We start from the raw sequence: 26,827 nt of genomic DNA, 5'->3' as shown, positions 1-26,827 counted from the left end.
AGAGTAAGAGGGGTAGCGAGAGGGTCCTGTAGAGGAAAAGGAGCATTAGACTGTGTGTATAACATCCCCCAAAGGTATAGACTAGGATGGTCACAGGTTGTATTCGGGTAGGCAGTGATGGGACTGCGGGGAAATAATGTAGAAAGGCCTCTAAAAATCTTGGCGAGGAGAAGTGCATGACATCTTGGAGGATTGAGAGACTAAAATGTAATTAAAGTAAGATACAGAGAGACTTTCAAAGACAGTATAGAAGATGAGGGAATGAGGGTAAATACAGAGAGACAGAGGGACATTATTGGAACAGCAGCTGAGACTGGGATCACAGTGTTTTAAAAAGTGTTAGAGAGATCTTTTCATCTGCGCAGTTCATAAAAGCAAGTGCTAGATGCAAGCCGAATACTAATTGAGCAGGTCAGGAAGTGGCTGTCGAATTTCAGCATATCTTGGCAGACAACAGCAGTATGTCATAAGTCTACCCATACTTTTAATTACAATGTTTGAAAATGGCCTTTTATAAATGTTGAAGCAATTGGATTGTTGGAGAAGTGCTATACTGAGCCAATAAAGGTAAAAGAGAGAAGTGTGATATCTCCATGCCTTCAGCCTCATGGTAATGAATGGTTTTTCGATTTTGTGTATAGCATTTTGCAGTAATAGGTATACATCTGTTTGAGATGTTTAATCATAAACATGAAGCAATTTTTCTTGTTGTGTTACTTTAGCCTCTTTAGATTCAAAGTAGATTGACTCTGTTAGATGTGCTGTTTGCCTCTGCAGAAAAGAGAAAGCAATTTAAATATGTATTGACTGTTAATAAGTATACCATATTTAGGAGTCATTTCAGACAAAATAATCAAGCTGTTTGAAAACATGGATATCAGGATCTGCTTAAAGAAGAAACTGATTCCTGATGTCTCACAACCAACAGAGAAAACTGAGCAGATCAAAAATTTGTAGACTTATAGGTAGTCATGACAACAAACACTATATAGGGCAGATGGACAGAAATTTTAAAAGCCACTTTAAGGATCACACTGACTGTTTTAGACTTAATAAAGCTAACAAGTCAGCTAAAGTAAAACATATAGATGGCATAACACCCAGTGTTGGAATAGGCAATGATCTTAAAGTACTGTAACTTAAGAAAAGAGCTGAAAAATGGAAATCGTGGAGAAAATCGAAGTTTTCATCCATGGTCAAATGTGCAACCGTGAGATCCTACAGGGTGGCGCACGAAATGTGTTACCATGTTGTATTTGAATATAAACTTTATTGTCAATACAATCTGAATGGAACATATACTACAATGTAGAGTCGTCCATGGAGATTTCTTCTAACTCAGCACATGTTCAATATGAAGTTGTGGAATGAAGCTATTGTGAAGCATGCTGAAATAACGCTCGCCGTTCACAGTTTCTTCAAAGAAAAAGGGTCCAATAAGTCCGTGACTGGAAATTGCTGCCCACGCTGTAATACTCGGAGCATAATGTTGTCGTTCATGAAGCACTTGTGGGTTTTCAGTGGCCCAAAAGTGTACATTTTGTTTGTTAACCACACCGTCTAAATGAAAATGCACCTCGTCTGAAAACCAAATGATGTTGAGAGTTTCTTCCCTGTCCTCTGCCCACTGAGCAAACAGTAGTCTCTGCTGCTTGTGTTCTTCAGTGAGCTTCTGTGCACAGGTCATCTTGTATGGGTACATATGGAGGTCACTTTTAAGAATGCGTTGAACGGAGCATGTGGATATTCCCAGTTGCACTGCTGCCTTTCCACACGATTTCCCGGGACTTCCCTGTACAGCAATTCGTACCGCTTCAATATTCTCCGGTGAACAAACAGGCTTAGACCAAGGTTGCTTCGCTTACAATACTGTTCCTTCCTGTACAAATTTATCATACAACCTGTGGATGGTCTTCTTGCAACGAACTCATCGTGTGTTAAACTGTTGTCAAAAATGCCTCTGAGTCACAAGGCTTTTCGTTTCATGAAAAAGTAACACAATTGCCGATCGTTGCTGTGTCGTCAGTCTTCCATTGTCAGCCGTTGCTGCTTACTAGTCTCCTAGCGGCAGTATCATGAATTACACATCATTTTGTAACTCATTTGGTTTTCCAAGCTCTGCTGGTACTGCTGTAGAGATCCCAGTGGGATATCTAATGTGTGTTGTAAATTGTGAAAGAAACAATTGGTAACACATTTCGTGCGCCACCCTGTAAATGAAATGATGGAATATGAGATTTTCACATTTCTTCACCAACCTCAATATTCTTAAAATAAAAAGTACATAACAATTAACTTTATATATGAATATCCCCAGCATCATCTTTGTAATGCATTGAAATAATGTTGTATACATTCATTTTAATAGAAAACGGTCACAGTCACTCATGTGTAATATATTTCACCAATGAACATCAGTGATTTGACAGCAAAACACGTAGAAGATGTTGCATGTGACTGACAACACGAGGATCAACATTTTGTTAGTTAAATCAAAACGAGCTTTGCTTTACCACCATCTTGTTTTTCTGCATGTGTTTCATATTGCCATTGAGCAGATCAAGATACAGAGAGACATCACCTCTTCTTAGGTTAGTCTTCACTTCCTCCACAGGATGAACACAACACTTTCCAGGACTCTGCAAAAAAATTTGTGTTGAATGCTTATTGTACTGCTACTGTAACATGATATGAGGTCTAACTTCAAAACATGTTGCTAATTAAATAATTTAAATGGTCGACAAATATTGTGACTGGTAGTGGTATATGTAAAACCTGCTCATAAAGAGAGGAAAACTGAATTGTGTGTCATTGTTGATTGGGAGAATTTTTAGAGTGAAGATGTGTTAACATTTTATTAGAATGTTAATATAGGTAAGAACTCAGCTAATCATCACCAGACACACATAGGAGGCTGAACACTAGGCTAGCTTTCAAACATACCCTGCAATGCAAACATTCTGCCACAACTTTCCTTACCATATTTATTTCATGTACACATTTGAATACGTATGTATTTTGTGCATCCCAAAGAAGCACACCTTTTTGTCAAACTTCATGTGTAAAGTAGTATCTCGTTTCAGCAATTTTTAGATTTGCAGATATATGATGGATAACAAACATTTATTAGATTTGACACTGGTGGAAAGGTTTCTAATGGCTTAATTAAAAAAAAAAAAAAATTTTGGCAAAAAAGTATAATAAATCTGATCAGAAAGTATATATGTTAGCTCTTTGAGTATGTAAAGGAATGGTGGAAAATTTTAATGATGAACAGATTTGTGAAGTTTATCTTTTCTCTCAAACTTTGTTCTTTTCAGATGCTGTCCTTTACCATGGTGAAACATGGGAATTGATGGGTCGTCGCTGGGGAAAAATAGAAAAAGATTTTTGTACAAAAAATAAAACTTTTGACATATCTAAAATACCTGATATCTATGACTGTATAAAGTATGATCTGCAGCACAATCAACATACTCTGCAGTTTGAGCAGGCTGAAGAACTTTATATATATGCAAAGTATTTAGCAGACATTGTAATACCACAGGTATAAATAATACAGGTGATGCTTCTGAATGTACTCTATTTTTCTTTGTTTGCTAATTCAATTAAATCTTTGTCCCTTTTCTTTAAAAACAGGAATACGGCTTAACAGTCCAAGAAAAACTTACCATAAGTCAAGGCATATGTACACCGCTCCTCAAAAAAATACGTGCAGATCTGCAAAGGAATATTGAGGAATCTGGCGAAGAAACTGTCAATCGTTTAAATCCGAGGTAATACTATGAAATATAGATTCAGAATTATAAAACTGCTTAACAGTATTTCAATGGTGAAAATTAACACAGTCATCGAGCTGAATATTTGTGCACACCACATTGCAGTTAGTTACCTGGAAGGTGGGTAATTAAGACCATATGAAATGGATAGAATGTGTCAATGTTGTGGAGGAATGAGGACAATGTTTCGTAACACTGGGTTAGGTTGTGGGGATATTGTCAATGAAACTGAACAAGTTGAGGGAATCAGGATTTGGATCTGGATGGATTGGAAAAATTCCTGTGTGGCATATAAATAGGTTTGCAGGCATGCATGTGGCTGCCTTCGCAGTAGTTACTAATAGTATAATGTCAACAGTCATCCTGCAAACTGATATATTCAAATTATTGTCTCAAGGGATGCAATTCTTGAGAACTCTGTGGTGCCTGCACCCTGAAGTTCTCTCTAAACTCCAGGTTTGTGGACAGTTTTTACCTTTCTTGTAGTCTCTGCATGATGGACTGATGCAGTTAACATTAAGAAGGCACATAATATGGGAAAAAACTATATACTTCAAATTCTCCCTCAAGTATATATGTGTACATAATTTTTATTGCAAAGGTGTAATGTTTTAATAAGTCTTAATTGCAATTGGAGGATACTGCCCTTAGTTTTAAGGAATCTAAAGTTCTTGAGCCTCATATCAGACCAGAAACACATCTTCTTCCCACATATAAGAGATTTGAAGGCAACTGCTCTTAAAATGATTTATCAACAGCTCATGGGGGCTGACATATGCTCTGACCATTTGTCAAATCTTGTCAGTAGGCCTAATGGTGCAAAGTGTAAAAAATACCCTTCACACTATACAGCAACAAGGAAAGGGAGTGTCATGCAGCTCAATACCAAAATCCAGGGAAATGAGCAACTCAGCTTTATCTACTTTAGAACAGCAAGCATGTGCATCTCTCTGAACCAGACAGAGTAAAAAATAGTTTGTGCCAATGATCCAGCTGTTGTGCACCCTTAATACAAACTCACCACCACCATTATGTATATCTTGCCTTCAAATAAGAAGTATCGGAGAGTAAATATATAATTACTGACCTGTTTAAGAAGTAAGATGGAAGTTTTATATTGAACAGGACAATGAGAAAGGTAGTTCTACATGGAGGAAAGGCCATAGACCAGGTAAACATTGATATGCAGGGAGCTGACTAAAACAGTGAAAAACAGGAAATCATGTCCTATTGAGGTACAAGTAAAGGAATCAGTGTAAGAAACTGATGCTATCCCTAATTTTTTTTAATAGTTATGGAACCTCGAACTAACTAACTCATTTGAATGATTATTTAATTTAATTTAACTGGAACGAGGCACTTAACAGGATATGAACATAGAATATATTTTTTAGTCATACTCACAGAATTACACTTTTTATTTATTATTACAGGCCACCCATTTTTAAGTAGAAATTTGTCAATGGGATAGGAGTAGTAGTCCAGGAGAAATGATTTTAGGTTGGTCACATGATTTTAGGCTAGCCACACAGGGGATGATCCCTGTGGTTAATGGGACCAGGCAGACAGGTTCTTTAGGTTAAAGCCAAAGTCCAGACAGACAAAATTCAAGAAAAATAGAATAAAAGAAGCTTCATATACACTAAATAAAGATAAAGCTAAGGGTAGTATCAATTTACTTCATCAAAACACCAGGGGAATAAAAAATATAGTAGATGAGCTGTTAGTGTGTTTAGATGATCTCAAAAATAAGAATGAGATTGACATGCTTTGTCTGTCTGAACAACATGCACTGTGGGGATTGAAAGTGTCAACGTAAATGGGTATAATTTAGCATCTTACACTTTCAGATCTAGCATGGATAAAGGAGGAGTTGCCATTTACACAAAACAAAGTTATAAGTGCAAAACTGTAGAAGTAAGCAAACTTTGTGTTGATCAGCACTTTGAAGTTTGTGCATGTGAACTGCAGCTGTATAAGGTAGTGTTGATATTAGCAACAGTGTGCAGGTCCCCATTAGGAGATTGGGAGTTACTCATAAAAAAGTTTGACTCCCTATTATGCTGTCTGTCAGACAAAAAGAAGTAGTTATAAATCTGTGGTGATTTCAGTGTAAATGTTTTAAGCAATTCTGATAGGAAAAGTGAACTAGAAGTGTTATTAATGACATATAACTTAGAATCAGTGATCAACTTCCCTACACATTTAGCTCAAGACAGTAGCACTTTAATAGATAATGTATTTGTACAGCAAGAGAATGTAAAACTAACACATGCTTTCCCTGTGATAAATGGATTATCAGACCATGACTAACACACACAACCTACCAGGGTGTACAGTTCAGAAATCATTGAGTAAAAGTGTAAGCCTGGTGAACCCGGTATCTGTAGTGCACTTCAGAGAAAGTTTAAGAAATGTTAATTGGGGAGATGTATATAATGAGCCAAGTGCTAATGATAAATGCAACATATTTCTTGATAAATTTATATCCCTTTTTGAACATTGTTGCCCCAAAAAAATTACTAAATGTAACACCAAACAGTTTTCAAACAAACTTTGTATTGCTACAGGTATTAAAGTGTATTCAGAAAGGAAAAGAAAATTGTATGAGACAGCAAGAATTAGTAAAGACCGAGAAGTAATTTTACACTATAAAAATTATTGTAATGTACTGTTAAAAGTTGCCAGAAAATCAAAAAATATGTACATTAGAGATGAAAGTAACAACTCTAGCAATAAAATCAAATCAATATAAAATGTTGTTAGAAGAGAGAGAGGAAAAGTAACCACTGGTATAGGTAGTATTACTATTAAAGAAAATCAGGCCATCTTAACCAACAGTAGACAAGTAGCTAATGTATTTAACAACCATTTATTAAGTGTAGGTGAAAAAAAATGGTAAGAACAGTTCAAAAGAAAAAGCCCAAGCACTGCATTGAAGAGCCAGTTTTGAGAAATCCTAGTCAGATTAATTTTCATCTAACAACCTCTTGTGAAATAAGGAAAATCTTTGAGAAATAAATATCTGTGGGAGTAGATGACATCTCTAACAAGTTATTAAAACAACGTGAAGCAGTTACAGCTGATGTTGTGAGTTACATCTGTAATGCATCACTAACTCTGCTTGCCCAGACAGGTTAAAATATGCCATTATCAAGCCTCGATAGAAAAAAGCAGACACCACAGATGTCAATAATTACTGGCCAGTATCCTTGCTTACAGCATTTTCAAAAATCATCGAGAAAGTAATGTACTCAAGAGTGGTTAACCGTACTTAGTAAATCACAGTTTGGATTTCACAAATGCTGTACTACTGAAACAGCAATATACAGTTTCACAGCCCACATAATAGTCTTTAAATAGTAAAATGTTACCAATAGGAATTTCTGTGACTTATCCAAAGCATTTTACTGTGTGAACCATGACACTATGTTACGGAAATCACAATTCTACGGTATAAATGGAACAGGATATGAGTAGTTTAAGTCATATCTACCGAACAGGAAGCAAAAAGTTTCTTTATATAGTTTTGGTGAGTTAAGGAAGTTTCCCACTTCATCTAACTGGGATGAAATTACATTAGGTGTCCTACAGGGTTTGATCATGGTTCCACTTCTGTTCTTGCTATATGTGAATGACTTCGTGTCTTTATCTGAAACAACGAGCTAAACTGAGTGTGTTTGCTGATGATGATACAAGCATCATTATTAATCCAGTAAAAGGAAATCCAGTAGAAAATTATACAAATAATGACTTTGGAAAAGTTATTGATTGGTTTCCTGTGAATGGGCTTGCTCTGAACTTTGAAAAGACAAAGTACATCCAGTTTTCTACAGCGAGGAGTACAGTTCTTTCAATAAATATAACACATCAACAGAAGTAAGTAGCCAGGGTAGAGCATACTAAATTTTTGGGTGTACATATAAATGAGAATTTTAATTGGAAAATTCATATTTTTGGATCTCATAAAGCGAGTAGGTTCAGCAACTTTTGCAATCAGAATAATTGCTAATTTTGAGGATAAGAAATTAGCAAGCTAACATACTTTGCTTACTTTCACACTCTGATGTCACACAGAATAATATTTTGGGGCAACTCAACACTTAGGCAAAAAGTATTCATTGCTCAAAAGAAAGTGGTTAGAATAATTTGTGGGGCTTATAGTTGCACATCTTCTTGGCATCTGTTTAAAATGTTAGGAATTCTTACAACAGCTTCACAACCAGATGAAATAAAATGTCTAACAGACAGCAGTAATAGTTTCAAAAATAAATTGAAATTATATCTGCTTGATAAGTCCTCTTATACCATAGATGGATTCTTGAATAGGAATAAATAAATCTATAGGTATAATATATGCATTTTGTGCCATTTAAGGGAGTGGGGTAGATAATAAAAATTTTAAGCTTAAAAAAAATTCTTGATTCATGTGTGCATTTCTTATGCACTTCACATGTTCCACATCATAACTGTTACTGAGTGATTGATCAATGGAACACGTAACTAACTAACTAACTAACTTAGATTTAAGGCTTACTTTACTACCTGTGAGACATTTTATGTTATTGGACAAATAACTAAAATTTTTGTTGCTGCATACTGAACTCCTTTGAGCACTGACAGCATTAATAATGGGTAATGAAGGTCATGTTTTCCTCTAGTGATGTAGGTATAAACATCACTGTCCTTCTCAAATTATGATAAATTATTTATGATGAATTTCATTAACAAGTACATGTTTCATGAACATGCAGTTAAGGTGATTAACTCCTGGATGGGGTACTTGCATGATGACTCTGGTGTGAACACCACTTATTCTTACTGCTCACATTTGTGCAATCGATAATTTCTTTCTATGTGACGAGTTACCCCATGAAATTATTCCATAAGACATTAGTGGTTGAAAATGTGGAAAATATGTCAGGATGTTGATTTGGTTGTTTCCCAGACTAGCAGTTATACAAAAAGCAAAAGTAACCAAAATTGTTCGAAAATCTCAATAATATGGATCTTCCAGTTCAAGCTTTCATCAACATGTACACCCACAAATTCGGAGCATTTTACCCTATTTACTGGCTCCTGCTCATGTGCTACATCACTTGTTGGTATGACTATTTGTTGTACAGAACTCAGTATATTATTTTTTCTGAAAATTTAATGAGAGTCAGTTTTCAGAAAATCACTTTGGAGTTATTTGAAAAAATCATTAACAATCATTACTGTGGAATTCACTTCAATGAGATTTATTAAAAACTAGTGTTGTCTGCCAAAAGTACCTATTCTGCTTGCTGAATGTTAAGTGGAATGTCATTTACATACATAAGAAATAGGAGTGGGCCCAAAATTGAACCCTGTGGGACTCCCTTTGTAATTGTTCACTAATCACTAAAATTTTTTACTCTTACAACTTGATTTGAAGTATTCAGCACAACCTTTCGAATTCTGTCTGTTAAGTATTATTCAAACCAGTTGTATGTAAAGCCATCAGTGCCATAACACTTGAAATACGCTAAGTGTGTAACATTATCTACATAATCAAATTACTTGAGTGAGTGTATAAATATCATCCTTAGTCTAGCAAACCTTCTAGAATACTAACTGTGATACATGAAGTAAATTGTTTCTACTTAAATATGAGACCATTCTTGAGTACATTAATGTTTTGAATATTTTGGAAAAGGATGTCAGTTTGCCTTGCCACCCTTTGTATGAAGAGGTTTAACAGTTGTATATTTTAATCTCTCTGGAAAAATTCCTTGTGCCAGTGATGAATTACATAAATCACTAAGGACACTAATTATTAAGTTGGAACAACTTTTGATAATTTTATATTTGTAGTGCCTGTGAAATGTAGTAGTAGAGAAGTAATAAATTCAAATGTCACACCTGATGTGGCAGTTTTACTGCATGAACAGTGAAAATGTAATAAGTGATCAACTTTTTCCCTTTCATTATTTTGTGGTGGTTGTCACTAAGAAATAGTTTCATAAATGTTTCAAATTATGTTTAAATTTTTTGCAAGTTACTAGGTGATCTTGTTCTCAAATACTGGGTGGGAATTTGCATCTCATGAGCTGCACTTTGTTTACACCCCCACCTATTTGATAGGTATGTGGTACTTACCCTCACATTCACTCAATTGTCACTGCAGTCACTGACTATTCTTTGTGTTTTACTGTTCCTATTAATACATACTGATAAAAAAATAAACAACATACGAGATATGTGTACTAAGTTTGGCTGAAATCAGCCCTATGGTTTAGGTGGAGATGTGGTACATACATACATAGATACATCCATTTTTATAATATGTATGGATTCTGTTAATATCAGCAAGGATGATGTTGCTACTTCTAGCTGATTAAAATTTTATGGAATAGTAATATTAATCTGTTTTATTCCTTGTTTAAATTAACCATTTAAACCAATTTTTGGCGCTACATTTAAAAAGTGATAATTAAAGGCACTCACAACTTGTGAGTTATTGGTAATGATACTGTCATTTCATTTCTTTGTTACAATATCTTGTACACTGAGTGGTCATCCTATGCCCCATTTGACAATATCCCATATTAATTTAAGCTTATGCTCTGCATTATTAATTTCTCTCAGGAGATACATTCATCTTGACTTTTAATGGCTTTCCTTAAAATATTACAATATTTTTTGTAGTATCCAAGTAAATTTGGATCTAGACTTATTCTGGCCTTCACATAAATTTCCCCCTTGCTCTTAAATGAGATTTTAATTCCCTTAGTTATCTATCCATGCGTTGCTTACTTTTTTAATGGATTTTCTAGATAAATTTTTAGGAAAGCAACTTTCAAATCTTAATACAGATTTACACTAGAAGAATTTTAATTTGACATTAACATCTATTTCTCAGTGTGCCTCATCCCATATCTTAGAAGATATATTATTATTGACAGGTTTGTTTATACTCAAGGTTATGCAGAATTGTTATTTTAGTGTTGGTGTTTGCAATGCTGGACTGTGGGTACTGTATTCAGTCCCAAAAACATTGTCATGATTCCATTTCTTCTAAAGGTTTAAACAGTTGCTGAATATTTACAAGTATTGTTTTTTATTCATGTACAGATACTCCCATGGTGTTTCAAGCCCTGGTCGCCATGTTAGAACGAGGCTATATTTTACCAGTGAGAGCCATGTACATTCACTTCTAACCGTTCTGAGATATGGTGGTTTACTTGATGTAAGTATTATTGTCTTCCCAGATTAATAAATTTGCAAATGTTTTTTTTTCTTTTGTTGCTAGGAAAAAATCACTTAGGTGTTGTACTGCAACCATACTGAATACAAGTATGTGACATACATTATTTCTTATGGATAACTGAAGAGTATGTAGTATGAGCTACTCCACAATAAAAACTCTGCAACTATTTGTTGTCCATGTATTTATCATACACTCACACATTTTAGACAGAAGAGCCAGTACGACATGGACTCCATCATCTTTAAAGTAATGTATAAAGAATTCACCATTTGTCCCATAATATTGTCACATAGAGGAAGGTGTAAGTAGATGAATGACGAACACTAACTTCCCATAACGAAGGTTTATTCAGCACTTGCACATACAAGAGCATAGAGCAAACGTCCTCCGGCCAGATCACATATGATATATATACAGCTACAGAACGTTCCAGTACAATGATGCTTGCCACTTGTGGATACTTCTAGAATGTACTCGAACCGAATATAGAAATTAAAATTTTTCAGTTCAGGTGAGTTTTAAACTCACAACCCTCCATGCAACAATCTAGTATCATTACCACTACACTATGGTGACTGTGCTACTCTGCTCCTTCTGTGACATTGCTCCCTCCTTAAGAGAACAGTGTCTCGGTGTTACATCCCCCTAGTATGGGAATGAGTCATCAGTCCTGCATACTCCAACTGCTGATGACTGATGTTTGCTCTGGTGATGATCTTCTTAGAACTTCTCTTGCCGCTATGTTCTTCATTGCCTTTCTGCTTGTTGCCTGTTGCTGGAGCTTCTAATTTACCCTGGGTTGCAGGATCCTTATAAGGCTTCATTCAAAGGACGTGGACTATATCTCTGATCTTTCATTGTCTTGTGTCGAGGTTGAAATCTTCAACTTCATAAGTAACATCAGACAACTGTCTTACAACCTTATAAGGTCCAAAGTAGCGCCTGAGGAGCTTCTCAGAGAGACCAACCTTCTGAACAGGAGTGAAGATCCAGACGAGGTCACTAGGCTGGTAGGCAACAAGGGGGTGGCTCGCGTCATACCTTTGGCGATCATTTTCTTGCGCCTACGGCGTGCGGAGTCAAGCTAACTGCCAAGCTTCCTCAGCTCTGGTTAACACCTGGCCGATGTAGTCATTGTCCACTTCATCATGGTGTAACGGAAACACAGTGTCCGTCGTCGTTGTTGCCTCACGCCCAAGCACCATGAAAAATGGTGTAAATGCTGTGGTGTCTTGTTTGGCGGTGTTGTAGGCAAACGTCACGAAAGGTAGCACCTCATCCCAGTTGCTCTGCTCAACATTGACGAACATTGATAGCATGTCAGCCAAGGTCTAATTTAGGTGTTCAGTAAACCTGTTAGTTTGTGGATGGTAGGCAGTCATCATGTGATGAGTAATGTTGCACCAACAGTTTACCTCTGTCACAAGATTTGATTGAAAAACCTTCCCTCGATCTGTAATTAATGACCTCGGGGCACTGTGTTTTAATACAATGTCTTCTACGATGAATTTGGCTACCTCAAATGCTTCAACTGTTTTCACGGTTTTTGTAATGGCATAGCGTGTCAGATAATCAGTACAAACAATAATCGGTCTATTTCCACTAGCAGATGTTGGAAATCATCCGAGCAGGTCAATCCCAACACGCTGGAAAGGTATTTCAGCTGGTGGAATTTGTATGAGTCGGCCAGGTGGTTTCTGAGGAACTGCCATTCTCCTCTGGCGTTCTCAACAGTGCGACACATAGTGACGGACACTCCTAAATAAACCAGGCCAGAAAAATCTCTTTCAGATCATATCGTATGTCTTAATAAATCCTAAATGGCCGGCCTCAGGTGTGTCATGGAATTTCAGTAGAACATCTAAGTGCATGTGTTTAGGAATCACTGGTAGCCAACTCTTTCCAAACAGATCAAAGTTTTTCTTGCAAAGTAATCCATTAACTACCTTAAATTGTCCTTTCAATTCCTCTGACCAATTTAAGGCAAGCACAATTTGAGATATCTTGGCTTCCTTCTTTTGCTCAGCAGAGAGATCCTGGAGTGCAGCGAGACAGCCACTATCTTCATCAAAGTCTTGATGGTCTTGCACAGGGTTTCTTGAGAGACAGTCAGCATCTTGATGTTTTCTTCCACTTTTGTACACTATGGTAATGTCATACTCTTGAAGATGTAGTGCCCACCTGGCGAGTCATCCTGTTTGATCCTTAAGACCTGACAACCATCAAAGTGAATGATGGTCTCTAACAACTGGGAATGGCATTCTATAGAGGTACTGTTGAAATATGCACATGGCCCAGATCACAGCAAGACATTCTCTTTCTGTAGTTGAGTAGTTTCTCTCAGCTTTTGTGAGTGTCCTAGCAGCATTGGCTATAACCTTCTATTTTCCATCTGAAATCTGCACCAGAACATCACCGATCCCATACCCATTGGCATCTGTGTGTAGTTCTGTAGGTGCTCTCTCATCATACAGACCAACTACAGGGTCAGTCATCAGAGATTTTCGCAGCACATCGAAAGAATCTTGTTGAGCACCACCCCAGGTAAATTTATCATTGGCTTTTAACAACTCTTGGAGTGGCCTGGCTTTGATACAAAAGTCTTTGATAAAACAACGGTAATAAGAACACAATCCAAGGAAGCTTCTCACATCTCTAATACTTTTAGGAATAGGAAATTCCATTATAGCTCTCACCTTTTATGGGTCTGGCCACACACCTTTGTTTTACACAAGGTTCCCAAGTATTTTGATTTCATTTGCTCCAAAGAGACACTTTCTTGGATTAAGTTTCAGTCCAGCTTGTTGGAGACACTTAAGAACAGCCCTCAGTCTTTTTATGTGTTCATCAAATGTCTCTGAGAACACTATAATGTCATCTAAATAACAAAGACATGTCTTCCACTTCAGGTGCCTTAGAAGATTATCCATCATTCGTTCAAAAGTTGCTGATGCATTACACAAACCAAACGGCATTACCTTAAACTCATACAGGCCGTCAGGGGTGATGAATGCAGTTTTCTCATGGTCAGCCTCACCTACTTTGATTTGCCACTATCCCAAGTACATTTCCATGTTTGAGAAAAACTTAGCCCTCTTCAGAGAATCTAGTGTATCTACAATTCGTGGAAGAGGGTAAATGTCCTTTTTAGTTATCTTATTAATCTTCCTGTAATCAACACAAAAGCGCCAACGGCCATCCTTTGTCCTGACGAGAACCACTGGTGATGACCAAGGGCTCTGCAAAGGCAGAATGATGTCATTCTTCATCATTTTCTCTACATCGTCACGAATTTTTCGATGTTCCATTGCTGATATACGGTATGCTCTCTGGCTTATTGGTTGATGGTGTCCAGTGCTAAATCAGTGCTTCACTGTCGATTTGTCCAATTTTCTCTTCATCTGTGGATTGAAGCATTCAGAGAACTCTTGAAGAATGGCAAGTAGCTTCTTCTGTTGTTCCTTAGTGAGATCTGGTGACAGTCAAGCTCGAAGATCTTGTCTCATAGTGGTAGCGCTAATTTTGCCCACAGACTCAACATGGGAGGTTTCTATGATGCTCAGCTGTTCTGCAATTAACAGCTCAGCATTTGCTATGCACATGCGTCTTGGAAGGATCTGAGGTTCTCGGTGACAGTTAACTATCCACAGCTCACCAAATCCGTTCTTAAATGAGATGATAGAGGCTGGGATGACCAAGTTGTTCTTCAGTGGTATGCTTCTCTTACATTGCACTACAAGATCCATGGGTTGATGCATGGCATGACACACGACAGCTACCTTTCGAGCGCTGACTGCAGGAATGATCACTTCATCCAGCACACATAGTCTCCACACATGCGGATGCGCATCTTCCTGTCCACAGTGTCTCATCTCGTCTAGCATAATCTTCGAGCGACCACAATCTATAATTGCTTGAGAAGCTTTCAAAAAGTCCCATCCGTGAATGACGTTATGACTACACTCTTGTAAGACCATGAATTCTAAGGGCTATGTATGTCCATTTGTACCCACATGAATGACATCTTCCTGTAGGTTTTACATATTTCCCATTAGCCACTTTCAGCAGAGATGTTTTATTGTCGGTGAACACAGTTTTCTGCAACTGATGACGGCACTTCTCCAAAATGACTGAATACGATGCTGCAGAGTCCACAAGAGCTTGGGCTGGTCAGTCATCCATGAGGATATCAATGTAGTTTCCTATCATTTTTGTAGCGATCAACAACGGAGCATTTTTCTCTTCGGCGGCCTCACTTCCGAGGAAGGTCGCACCCTTTAGTTTTCCAGGTTGTGGCGTCTAGATGATAGGCTGGAGCTTCGAAACGGTGATGGAGACCTTGATCGGTGTGTTGGGAAGCGTCCTGTCCAGTGGCCAGCTTGCGGCGATGGTGACCTACGTCGTCCTGCACCCACATCTTCTTGTTGATCTTCGTTGTCCCGGAGTTGACGTCGCTAAGATTGGTGTGCTGTCTTCTGGCGTGGGCATCATCAAATATCTGCCGCCTTTCTCGACAATAGTGCACCACATGTCCCGGTCGTCCGCAGTGGAAACATACTGGGTGGTTATCCTGGGTCTTCCAGATATCAGTCTTCCTTGGTGCCCAAACAGGTTCATGTGGAATTGTAGGAAGGTAACTTTGCCTGGGTCTTGACTTTTTTACTGTTTTAAAGGGAAATGAAAGACGAGAGATTGCGTACAATGTCTGTTCCACTTCCTCCCTTATGACCTCTTGAAGCATCTCGGTTTTCTGTCGCCGTGCAATCCAAGTGCCTTCTGAACTTCCTCTCTCACTATTTGGCAAAGAACACTTGTGAAATCAGTTTCTTCCTCCATCACAGACACCAATACGATGTTCGGAAGCCATTCAAAATTTTTGCATGTAATTCTTTTTTGATGCATTGTCTCGATATACTGGCACCATTTTATGAAGTCATCTGCTGTCAAAACTTCCTTCAGGAGTAGGGCTTCATACATGTCCTCAGCAACACCTGTCATGAGATGTGCAACCTTATCTTCCTCCTTCATTCAACAATCTACTATTTTACACAGCTTCAAGATGTCTTGAATGTAAGATGCTGTTGTTTCTCATGGACGCTGTGACCTGCACTTACGTTTATCGTCAGCCTTGCACTTCTGTCGTTGTGTGTCGCCGAAATACATGTGCAGTTCCACCTGGAATACTTCCCAGCTTGTGAACTCCTCGTTGTTCTCATGCCATCGCTTGGCAGTGTCCTCCAAGTAGAAAAATACACTAGCCAAACACACGGTGTCATCCCATTTGTTAAATTTGGCTATACGCTCATATACCTACAGCCACTTGTTTGGATATTGGCCATCATCACCAGAGAACCCGGGAGGATGTCTCATGTGATGGCACACAGTTGCTGTCATCATGATGTCCTTTTCTTCTTCTGTCTCTGATAGATTGGGATCTGTTGAATCTGGCTCAAACTCGGGTTTCTCGCCACATAAATGGTGGCTCTGTTGTGGCCTGATGGGAGCCACTGTGTCATCGATAATGTGCGGTATCACAAGTTCTAATACCCAGCATCTCCACCAGAATAATGTCATGTAGAGGAAGGTGTAAGTAGATGACTGATGAACACTAACTTCACTTAACAAAGGTTTATTCAGCACTTGCACATACAAGAGCATGGAGCAAACTGTTTCCCCCCAGAACTCATATGGTCTACATAAAGCTACAGAACATTCCAGTACAATTATGTTTGCCATTTGTGGATACTTCTAGAATGTAATCAAACCGAATATAGAAATTAAAATTTTTCAGTTCAGGTGAGTTTTGAACTCGCAACCCTCCATGCAACAATCTAGTATCATAAACACTACACAATGGCGACTGCACTACTCTGCTTCTTCGGCAACATAATATTAAGTGTAAACTACTCTCATTTGCTGTAAACAAATGTTATTGCTGTGAGTCATTGAATTAAGATCACAGAGATGAAAATGTACTTATGCTAACGAAGTTCTGCAACAGAGATTTGGTGTCAACTGTAGAACATTCTACTTAGTATAATCAAAGGAGCTGGAGGTTGCTGAAACCAGTTCTAAAATTATATTAGAGATATGGACAATGGAATATACACACAGCTTTCCTTTCTGTATATGCAACTTGTCAAGGAATGAAGTAATTTAAAAAAGTAAATTTATCTGTAAAAGCATTGTCTTCATAGCATTGACATTTACACAGACTGATGGAGGTCCTTGCAGAGTTTTGATAGAGTGTTTCATGTGAATTCCACTTACAGTTTAGAACACATCTAGGAAATATGTTTAGTCTCCTGCAACATATCTGAAAGTTCACTGGTTTAGACTGCACTGTCCAAGTGAAGGAGCAGAGAACTTCACATGATCAGTATGTAAAAGATGATGTACAAATATGACCAGCATAATTTTGACCAGTCACAATATATGCTGTGTCTCCTCATGTAAATGTATACTGAGTACCAGCAAGTAATTTCAGTCTGTTTATAAATCACTTGGAAGCTCTGTGGTCTAACAACAAAAAAGAAAGAATTACTTGTTGCTGTTGATTTTAACGTATATTTTCTTGAAAACTCCTCCAGTAAGAACTTGTTGCAGTCAGTAGTATTGTCATTCAACTTAATTCATACTCTTAACTCCCCAACTAGAATAGCCAAGGGCTCAACGACGGCCATTGATAAAATCTTTACAGCAATGTCTAATGAAAAAAATTATATTGTAAAACTAATAACAACTAGTCTCTCAAACCATGACATGCAGTTCCTTCTGCTAAATGTTAATACTGATCAAGATATAAAAATCTACTAAATCTGAGTTCTAGAGGGAAGTCAGTAAGCCAAAAATTGTTTTAGAAAACTTCTCAAAGAAGGAACTGTGGTGATGCGTACATTGCTTATAGCATGAAAAAGAAATAAAACACTTTTATTATTAATGTCCTTAACTTACTTGAAAACGGTTTTCCCCCAAATCCAACCCAGATTAGTCCAAGGGGTATAAAACAGCAATGAATTACTCAAGGGAAAAAAAATATACCCAGGAAGACAAAAAGAAAACTATATCAGTCAGAAACAGCTCTGATGTAAATGCTGTAGATCACTTCAAAATATACTGCAGAATATTGATGATGATAATACAGAAATCAAAGCAAATGCATTATCAGAAAAGGATAGTCACATCAGGTAACAAAATAAAGACAATATGGGATATAATGAAGGAAGAAAGTAGTAGAACCAGAGACGAAGAGGAGTACGTAGGAGTAAGAGTAAATGATACATGGGTAACACATGTGTGCAGTGTTGCTGAGCTTTTCACTAAGCACTTCACTACTGTTACTGAAAAGATGAGATGCTGTTGTAAGGTTCAGTAGGTGATGCCATGGAAAATCGCAGTCACTACAAATAACTACAGTAATATGATGTAATTGGATAGATAAAAAAATCGACGCACCAAGCAGTGGCAGGAGAACACACATGTAAAAAAAGGTTTTACTTATGCAAGCTTTCAGAGCCAGTGGCTCTTTCTTCCAGCAGAAGGGTTGAAGGGGAAGGAAGAGGGGTGAAGGAAAAGGACTGGAGAGGTTTGGAAAAAGGGTTAGAGTTTAGAAAATCACACAGAATGCTGGGTCAGGGGAGACTTACTGGACAGGATGAGAGGGAAAGACTGTATGACCCTCACAACACCAGTAGAAACAATATCCGCCATAAAGTCCTCAAAATCAGAAAATTCTAGTGGCTATGATAATATAGCAACAAAGTTGATTAAACTATGTGTCTCTGAGTTTAGTGACACTTTAAGTTATTTTATCAGTGGAATATTTCCTGAATGGTTGAAATACTCTTAAGTTAAGCTTTTTTATAAGAAAGAAGATAAAGAAATACCATCAGACTTCTGTCAAATTTTGCTTTTACCTTATGGCCAAAAAAATATTAGAAAAAGATAAGATACAGTCATCTTATAACCATCTAGCCACAAATAAGATATTAGCCAAGTCACACATCGGATTTCTAAAGGTTTTCTATGTTGAGAGGGCTATTTACACATACAGTGAGAATGTAGTTAATTTACTAGACAATAAGTTAGAGACTACTGGTATATTCTGTCAGAATCATTTGACTGTGTAAATCATAGTACACTTTTAAGTAAATTAGAATATTACAATGTAACTGGAAATGTTGCAAATTGGTTCAAACCCTATATCTCTGACAGAAAACAAAGGGTGCCAATATGAAAGAGACATATATTAAGCTGTCAGGCATCATCTAGCTTGGGAAATGATAACATATGGTGTTCTACAACACTTAACTCTAGGGCCCTTACCTTTTCTTGTGTATATCAATGACCTTTCATCAGTAACAGTACCACATTCCAAGTTTGTTTTGTTGGCAGGTGATACAAACATTGCAATACATAGTAAATAAAGTATAGCTCTAGAAAGGTCACCTAATAAATTTTTCATGGACAGTAATAATGGTTTGTAGCCAATTCTGCGTCACTAAACCTTGAAAAACTGTATTATATGCAGTTCAGAACGTGTAAAAACCTTTCTGCCAGTATATCCCTACAATATGATGACGAGCAGATGGAAGAAGTTGACACTGTTAAAATTCTACATCTACATCTACATCCATACTCCGCAAGCCACCTGACGGTGTGTGGCAGAGGGAACCTTGAGTACCTCTATCAGTTCTCCCTTCTATTCCAGTCTCATATTGTTTGTGGAAAGAAGGATTGTCGGTATGCTTCTGTGGGTTCTTGGGATTACAGCTGGACAATAAATTTCACTGGGAGGAGAACTGCTGAAGTGCCTAAACAAATCTCTGTTTGCTATGCGAATGTTGTCAGACAGAGGTGGTATAAAAATAAAAAAGCTAGCATAGTATGCTTACTTTCATTCCATAATGTCATACAGGATTATTTTCTGGGGTAACTCATAAAGCCAAGCTAAAATTTTTTGAGGCCAAAAATGTTCAGTATGAATTATATGTGGTATGAACTCAAGAACACTCTGCAGACGGCTGTTAATGAACTGGGAATACTATCTACCCCTTCCCAATAAATTTATTCCTTAATAAAATTTGTCATTAAAAATAAATCTTTTGCTTTGAACCAACAGCTCAGTTCACAAAATCAAAACTAGAAATAAAAATAACTTTTACAAAGATCTGACATAACTTACTTTGGTTCAGAAAGGTGTCCACTATTCAGCAATAAACATTTTCAATAACATACCAGCAGCTGTAAAAAGTCTGACTAATAATAAAGTTCATTTTGAGAAGAGTCTAAAGGCTTTATTGGTGGCCTACTCCTTCTACTCCATTGATGAATTTCTTAGCAGAACCAATTGATATGTGTATGTTATTAATAATACAAAATAATGTGAATATTGCATACAATCTGACTTCTGGGTCAGTTTTATGCAATAATGTGAAAATTGTAAATAAGTGCCGCAAAATGTTTTTTTTTTATTTTATTTCTTTTTTATTGATGATATGTGGCTACAATAGCCACATGATATGCACTGAAGTGTATTGAACATTTAATATTAAGTGACACATTTTATATCCTATCGATTGCACATCCACAAGGGAAATTTCATTTTTGGAACAGTGGAAGGTACGTTAGCATGTCTGTTCATATTTTGTAAACATTTATTGTGAATTCTTGTTTTCTGACATGTTCCACTCCCAGAGGATTTGCTAACTATGGATCAACTGCCAACTAAAAGTACACCTAATCTAATCTTATCTAATAAAAAGAATATTGTTAAAACGTGCTTGTCCCAACGCCACTGAACTGAACCTCCAAGTATGTTTTTATTCTCATACAAAATACACACACATTTTGTCAGTGCTTCCAACTAACAAAACTTTTCAGGTTCCTCCTTTTAGCTATGTAAACAGGACTGCAACAGTACGTTCAGAGGTAAGAGTGAAGTTTTTTTCAATATATTCCAGAATTCTCTGTATGTTTGGTCAGCAATTCAACTTAGGAAGGTAAATGTGTTGTAATTAACCTTCAGTGTCATTGATACTGAAGGAAGAAATACGATTTTTTAAGAAACTTAAGGATGTCATATATATGTACCTTGAAACGATTTCTGCTGTTTTAGGTTGAAAAAGATGAACAATGGCGCCGGGCAATGGAGTATGTTAGCATGGTCTCGGAACTGAACTATATGTCCCAAATTGTAGTTATGCTGTATGAAGATCCAACTAAAGACCCCTCTTCAGAAGAAAGGTAATACTTCTCTCTCTCTCTCTCTCTCTCTCTCTCTCTCTCTCTCTCGCCCCCTCCCATCTTGCAAGAGCAGAGAGCTTAGTTAGCTTGACCTTAAATTTAATTTGTTTCCTCTTGAACAGTGTGCAACTAACAACTGCTTTGATCTCAGTGTTGCTTATTTGTTTTACTTTGTTTATTCATGATATTTAAAGATTTAGTAGTTTGGATTCATGAGTTGGGTTTGTAATGCAGGTAAATAGCCATAAAGTTCCTTTTGACTCTGAATAATGTTTTTATTGTATGGTTCAAAATGGCTCTGAGCACTATGGGACTTAACTGCTGAGGTCATCAGTCCCCTAGAACTTAGAACTACTTAAACCTAACTAACCTAAGGACGTCACACACATCCATGCCCGAGGCAGGATTCGAACCTGCGACTGCAGCGGTCGCGCGGTCCCAGACTGTAGCGCCTAGAACCGCTCGGCCACTCCGGCCAGCTATTGTATGGAACATAGTCTTATTTTGGTGGTAGTAGTTTACACAGCAGTATGTCTAGTAATAAATGAGAAAATAGGAATGCAAATTAACTGCTGTGAACCGCATAGTGAATGAATTGTTGTAACCAAGACCCACAGTCAGAGATACAGTAAGGCCACAACAATACAAATATACAGAATGGTTTTGTGATGATGTTACAAACTTTCGGGAATGATGGAGAAGAGTAACTCTGTCAATTTGAGGTAAGGGACACTTGTCCAGAAATGACAGAGTCAAATGTTCTAAGCAAAAATTGTTCTTATACCTCTGACAGTGGAATACTTGGACAAGCACTATTCTTGTGAAGACTGTAGGGTAGACAATTTCCATAGATGATAGTATAGACCAAAACAAGGAATAAATGTCTAGTAAACATAGGCTGTAAAATGCGTACCTTAAGAGCTATGACCACTTGTTCATTGTCAGTACTGTGAAACACATCTCTTCTACTGCAAGATCTTTGGTTTCCATATTTTTGACGAGGTAGTATGGACGCAAACAAGAAAAAAATGTTCAGTAAATATGGACTCTAAAATGCCTACCTTAAGAGCTATAGTCACTTATTCAGTAGAAGAGATGTTTACAGTAACAAAGATGAACAGATCTTAAGGTATACATTTTAGAGCCCATATTTACTAGACATTTTTTTCTTAGTTTGGTCCGTACAACCACCTCTGAAAGTTGCCTGTCCTACAATCTTAGCCATTACAGTACCGGTACAGGAATTCCAGTGTCGGTGGTATCAGTCATTTCTAGACCAGGTTCCCTTACCTCAAATTGATGCATTTACTCTTTGCCATTATCCCTGATAGTTTTTAACATCATAACAGAAAACTGTTCTATATGACATTATTGAATGGAAATGTGCAAAATTTGTCAGGAGGTTGATTCATTTGTTTCCAAGAGCCCAATTATATCAAGAACTAAAGTAATTCAACTTAATTGTTTGAGAATGGCAGTAACATGCATCTTCTAATTCAAGTTCTCATCAAAATGTGCACTGAACAGTGCTGAACAGATGGCATTATCTTATAGGGTTCATGTTGTATGTAACAAAAGCAAATTATACATATATAAAAGAGTACAATCACAAGTCAGTCTGATTCTTGAACTTTTGCTTCGAACTTTTGATATAATGATACCTGTTGGTACTATCACCACAACAGGTCATTCTGCTGTAAGTTATTCTTGTGATAACAGTTGCAGTCAGTTCATGTGATTTGTTTCATTTGTTAAATATTTAATCCCAGATTAATTTTCTTTCTCATTTTGTGTGCCTATCACCATCGTATTCTAAAGCTGATTAAAAGCTGGTAACATTTTCTCGTGGTATTCTAATATGTGAACGCCATATGAATTTCTCATTTGCAGCCTATTTGGCAAACCATTAGTTCCCTATAACCAAATGAAGTAATGACTTGAATTCAGCATCAAGTAATGATTTTTTGAAGCCCAAGTTTTTGCCTTTCACCTGCATCGCTTCCTCCATGTGCATCATATACATTCACCGATAGGGTGCACAGTCAATAGGGAGTACTGTCAACCACAGACTGCATTGCTTCCACCTCATACTGGCAGACATGAGAAATGCTTCTGCCGGCAAGCACAAAAACACGACATGCCACAGACACTCAGTCAGTCAAGAACCAGCAGCTAGACAGTTCAGTTCAGACTGCACACCACTCAGTATGGTACTGTGAAGACTATCTTCTGACTTAGCAGACACTATTTATGGAGAACTTGGAGCAGTGCAGAGTGTCTACAACATTACATTCAATGATACTTACAATATCTTAGATTGCCAAGGGACAGCAAAGTTGTTTAGGTCATCTGGTGCCATACATCAAATTTAAGTACCATTTTGTAATATACACTTAATAAATGTTGTTTGTTATTTCTTAGTCTGTTGCCATATTTCTGTTTTAGTGCATCCTGTCAAACAGCGTTAATTAGCAATCTTGTAATGGCTACATTAATGAACTATGGCAGTTTTCTGCTACTGTGGAGGGTTGGGTTGAATTAATAGCAGCATTCAGTTACTACATTTACAACATTTTGGTGCTGATGAAAATTTTTGCCAGTCAACATTTTGGCGATGTGGAAAACTTTAAAGATTGTTGCAATTTTTCACCAATACTCAATGTTTGGTGACAAGACAAAAGACTGGAAATTAGTGAAACCCACAGCATTCTTGTCACCATTTGGTGACAAGAACTCAGAAGAAAGGTCATTTTTTTTTTTTTACTTGATTGAGAGTTCATGATTCTTTAGTTTTGATATTTGTAGCATCACTGCGTATCTTTACACTATCATTCTTCCTTTCCAGGAAGATTTTAGCGAATTTTGCAAACTGTGCTGAGCATATTTTTCAGACATGGCCAACTAGTGTTTGTCCTACAACCAGTCCTAAATGTACTGCTACAACACTCAGCAACTCAGGAGCTCTTGACGACATTCTTTACCTGACTTACTTAAAGAACACAAGAATGACAACCAAATTCAACCACCATTGCGATTGAAGATGCAGCTACCACTCTTTCTGGCATTCGATCGCAATGTGAGTCTTGGAACAGATTATCCAGTGACTAGAGCAACACTGTGCTACACATCAGATATCTGATGATGAGGATTGGCATATGTAGGCCCCACTGTATTTCACTCTCTTCAGAAATTGTCACATAATTGTGAACCAGTGACTACCTCTCTTACTTTGACATTAAAGACCTGCTTGTGAAATATTTTGACTTAAAAGTTCATGTTGCCAGACACAGATTTTTTTCAATGTTTCAAGAAGTCAAATCAAAGATATGAAGAGTGGATTACTCAATTACAGAAACTGATGCAGGAATGTAAATTTCATTGTAAAAATGAACAGAGTAAGAAATCTTATGATGACTCACTAATTCACGGCGTGCTTATCGTGCACTCTCCTGGCGATAAATTAAAGGGTGATCTGTTTATTCTAACAAATTTGTCTCTGCAAGGCTTCTTGCCATTGATTTGGACATATGAACAGATGCATGTATCTGCAGAAGCAATACATTGTAAAGATGCTGATGAATTCATTACATGTAAACAGCCAGCCACTGCCAAGCAAACATTGGGACCAGACCTGGAAGTAACAAGGCATGCACATTCCTCAATTGACACAGTGGGAAAACAATTTTTGAAATATGAAAATGAAGTCTTGTTCACACTGTGGTGTAAACCATAAAAGAAAGCATTTTTTCTATCGTAATGGATGTAGTAATTGTTGTAAAAAGACCACATGTAGGGCTGAGGTATGCAAAATGAAGCACACGTGACAAAAACAGGAGACACTTAAGCATACTGCATTGGTTAAGAGCAAAAACTTAATTATTGTTCATAAATGAACATGTCCAAATCCAAAAACTTTCATATATGAAACATCATGCAAATGCTCTCTTTAATGGCAATAAGAAGTCACTATTTAACTCTTAGAGTATCAAAATGTCACTGAGTTTTCAAATTGACACAGGGTTTTCAATTTCACTTCTCAATTTGCAGGCATACTGAAGGTTGGGAATGCCATAGCTAATAGACATTCAAAATTTGGTATTCACTTATGTATAAACACTTTACAAAACAGGCTACATTCATTGGTGTAAATTGAAATAAACTAATGAAAGAATTGAATCTCATGAATGCTTTGGGGTTTGCCATTAACGAGAGGATGAACAAAATTCAAACTGAATTCTGAATGGAAAGTAAAATCAGCTGTTGCAAAAATATGATGACTTTTTTTCCAAAGCAACAAGTAGTAGCAAGTGTTACAGGGCACGCATTACACTGAATCTGAATGCATTACTGGAATTGTGCAAAGCACACAACATTCCTTTTGCGTTAAAAGATAAAGTAAAGCAGGAACTCAACTCTCTTGAACAGAATTAGGTTATCAAAGCTATAACCAGTAGCCAAAGGGTAACTCCAATTCTAGTTGTACAAAAACTGATTGGCTGACTTCATATCTGCAGATATTTAAAATTGATGGTTAATTGCCAGCCTACTATTGATTTGCATCCTATTCCCAAGCTGGAAGACCTGATGTCAACATTGGCTAGTACTGTGTACTTTGCCAAACTGGATCTTACAGAAGCATATTTGCAAATCTCCACTCAGACACACAGAGATTTATGGTAGTAAATACTCCGTTCATTCTCTACCATTACAGACAGCTAACCTTCAGAATAGCCATCCCACCAAGTTTGTTCCAGCAGTATTTAGAACAATTAATTCGGAAGCTGTGAGTACTGTGAACTATCTCGATGACATTATTGTCCTGAGGTACAACTCCAAAGGAACTCTTGCAGATATTGGGATCTGTTTACAAAATTCTACAAGCTGAAAATCTGAAATGTAATAAAGATAAGTGCATCTTCTTTGAACGTGAAGTGAAGTACTGTCTGTACTTTGCATCAAGCTGACATTGTAACACACTGATACCGTTAAAATCCCTCTGTCTCCCAAGGACGACAAGCAGTTACATTTCATATTAGGGCAAATAAATTAATTTGAGAATTTTCTCTCTCACATAGCTTCTATCAGTGAACAAGTGCACAACTTTTTATGTAAAGATAACAAACAGAAATGGAACAGTGTATGCATATGTGTATTTAACAAATTGAAACAATGTTTTCTTTATGCCAAATGCCTTACACCATATGACCTAAGCAAAGTACTCACAATTGCCACGGATACTTGAGACTATGGCATAAGTGACGTTATTTTGCATCAACATTGTGGTTTTCAATGACCAGTTGTGTTTGCTTCAAATACTCACACAGAGGTGCAAAGAAATTACAGTCAAATTGAGATGGCTGCTCTTGCAATTATAATTGCAATCAAGAAGTTTTATGATTAAATTTATGGATGTAAATTTATGCTCCTGAGAGGCAAAAATATTTAGCAGCCACATTTGGACTGAGCAATGCTGTTCATACATGGACAGCTCAATGTTTGCAGTTCTTGGCACTTCTTGTGTGGAATTATGACTTTGAAATTATATTTAAGTCCACAGCACAACAAGCAA

General features: G+C 37.1%; 1 protein-coding gene across 6 annotated transcripts in view; it reads left to right on the top strand.

Annotated features, from left to right (window-relative positions):
- LOC126185177 (inositol hexakisphosphate and diphosphoinositol-pentakisphosphate kinase) overlaps positions 1 to 26,827 on the top strand; it is a 578,601-nt gene that overhangs the window by 399,925 nt on the left and 151,849 nt on the right. For all 6 annotated transcript variants that reach the window (XM_049928024.1, XM_049928027.1, XM_049928022.1 and 3 more), the window contains exons 16-19: positions 3,321 to 3,547; positions 3,640 to 3,776; positions 10,878 to 10,992; positions 21,131 to 21,258. In XM_049928024.1, the coding sequence (XP_049783981.1) occupies positions 3,321 to 3,547; positions 3,640 to 3,776; positions 10,878 to 10,992; positions 21,131 to 21,258 (607 nt within the window). The remainder of the gene's footprint in view (positions 1 to 3,320; positions 3,548 to 3,639; positions 3,777 to 10,877; positions 10,993 to 21,130; positions 21,259 to 26,827) is intronic.

This window comes from Schistocerca cancellata, chromosome 4 (genome assembly GCF_023864275.1).
Source record: "Schistocerca cancellata isolate TAMUIC-IGC-003103 chromosome 4, iqSchCanc2.1, whole genome shotgun sequence".
NCBI lineage: Eukaryota > Metazoa > Arthropoda > Insecta > Orthoptera > Acrididae > Schistocerca > Schistocerca cancellata.
The sequence above is the reverse complement of the archived record's forward strand: the minus strand, read 5'-3'. Positions and strand labels throughout refer to the sequence as shown.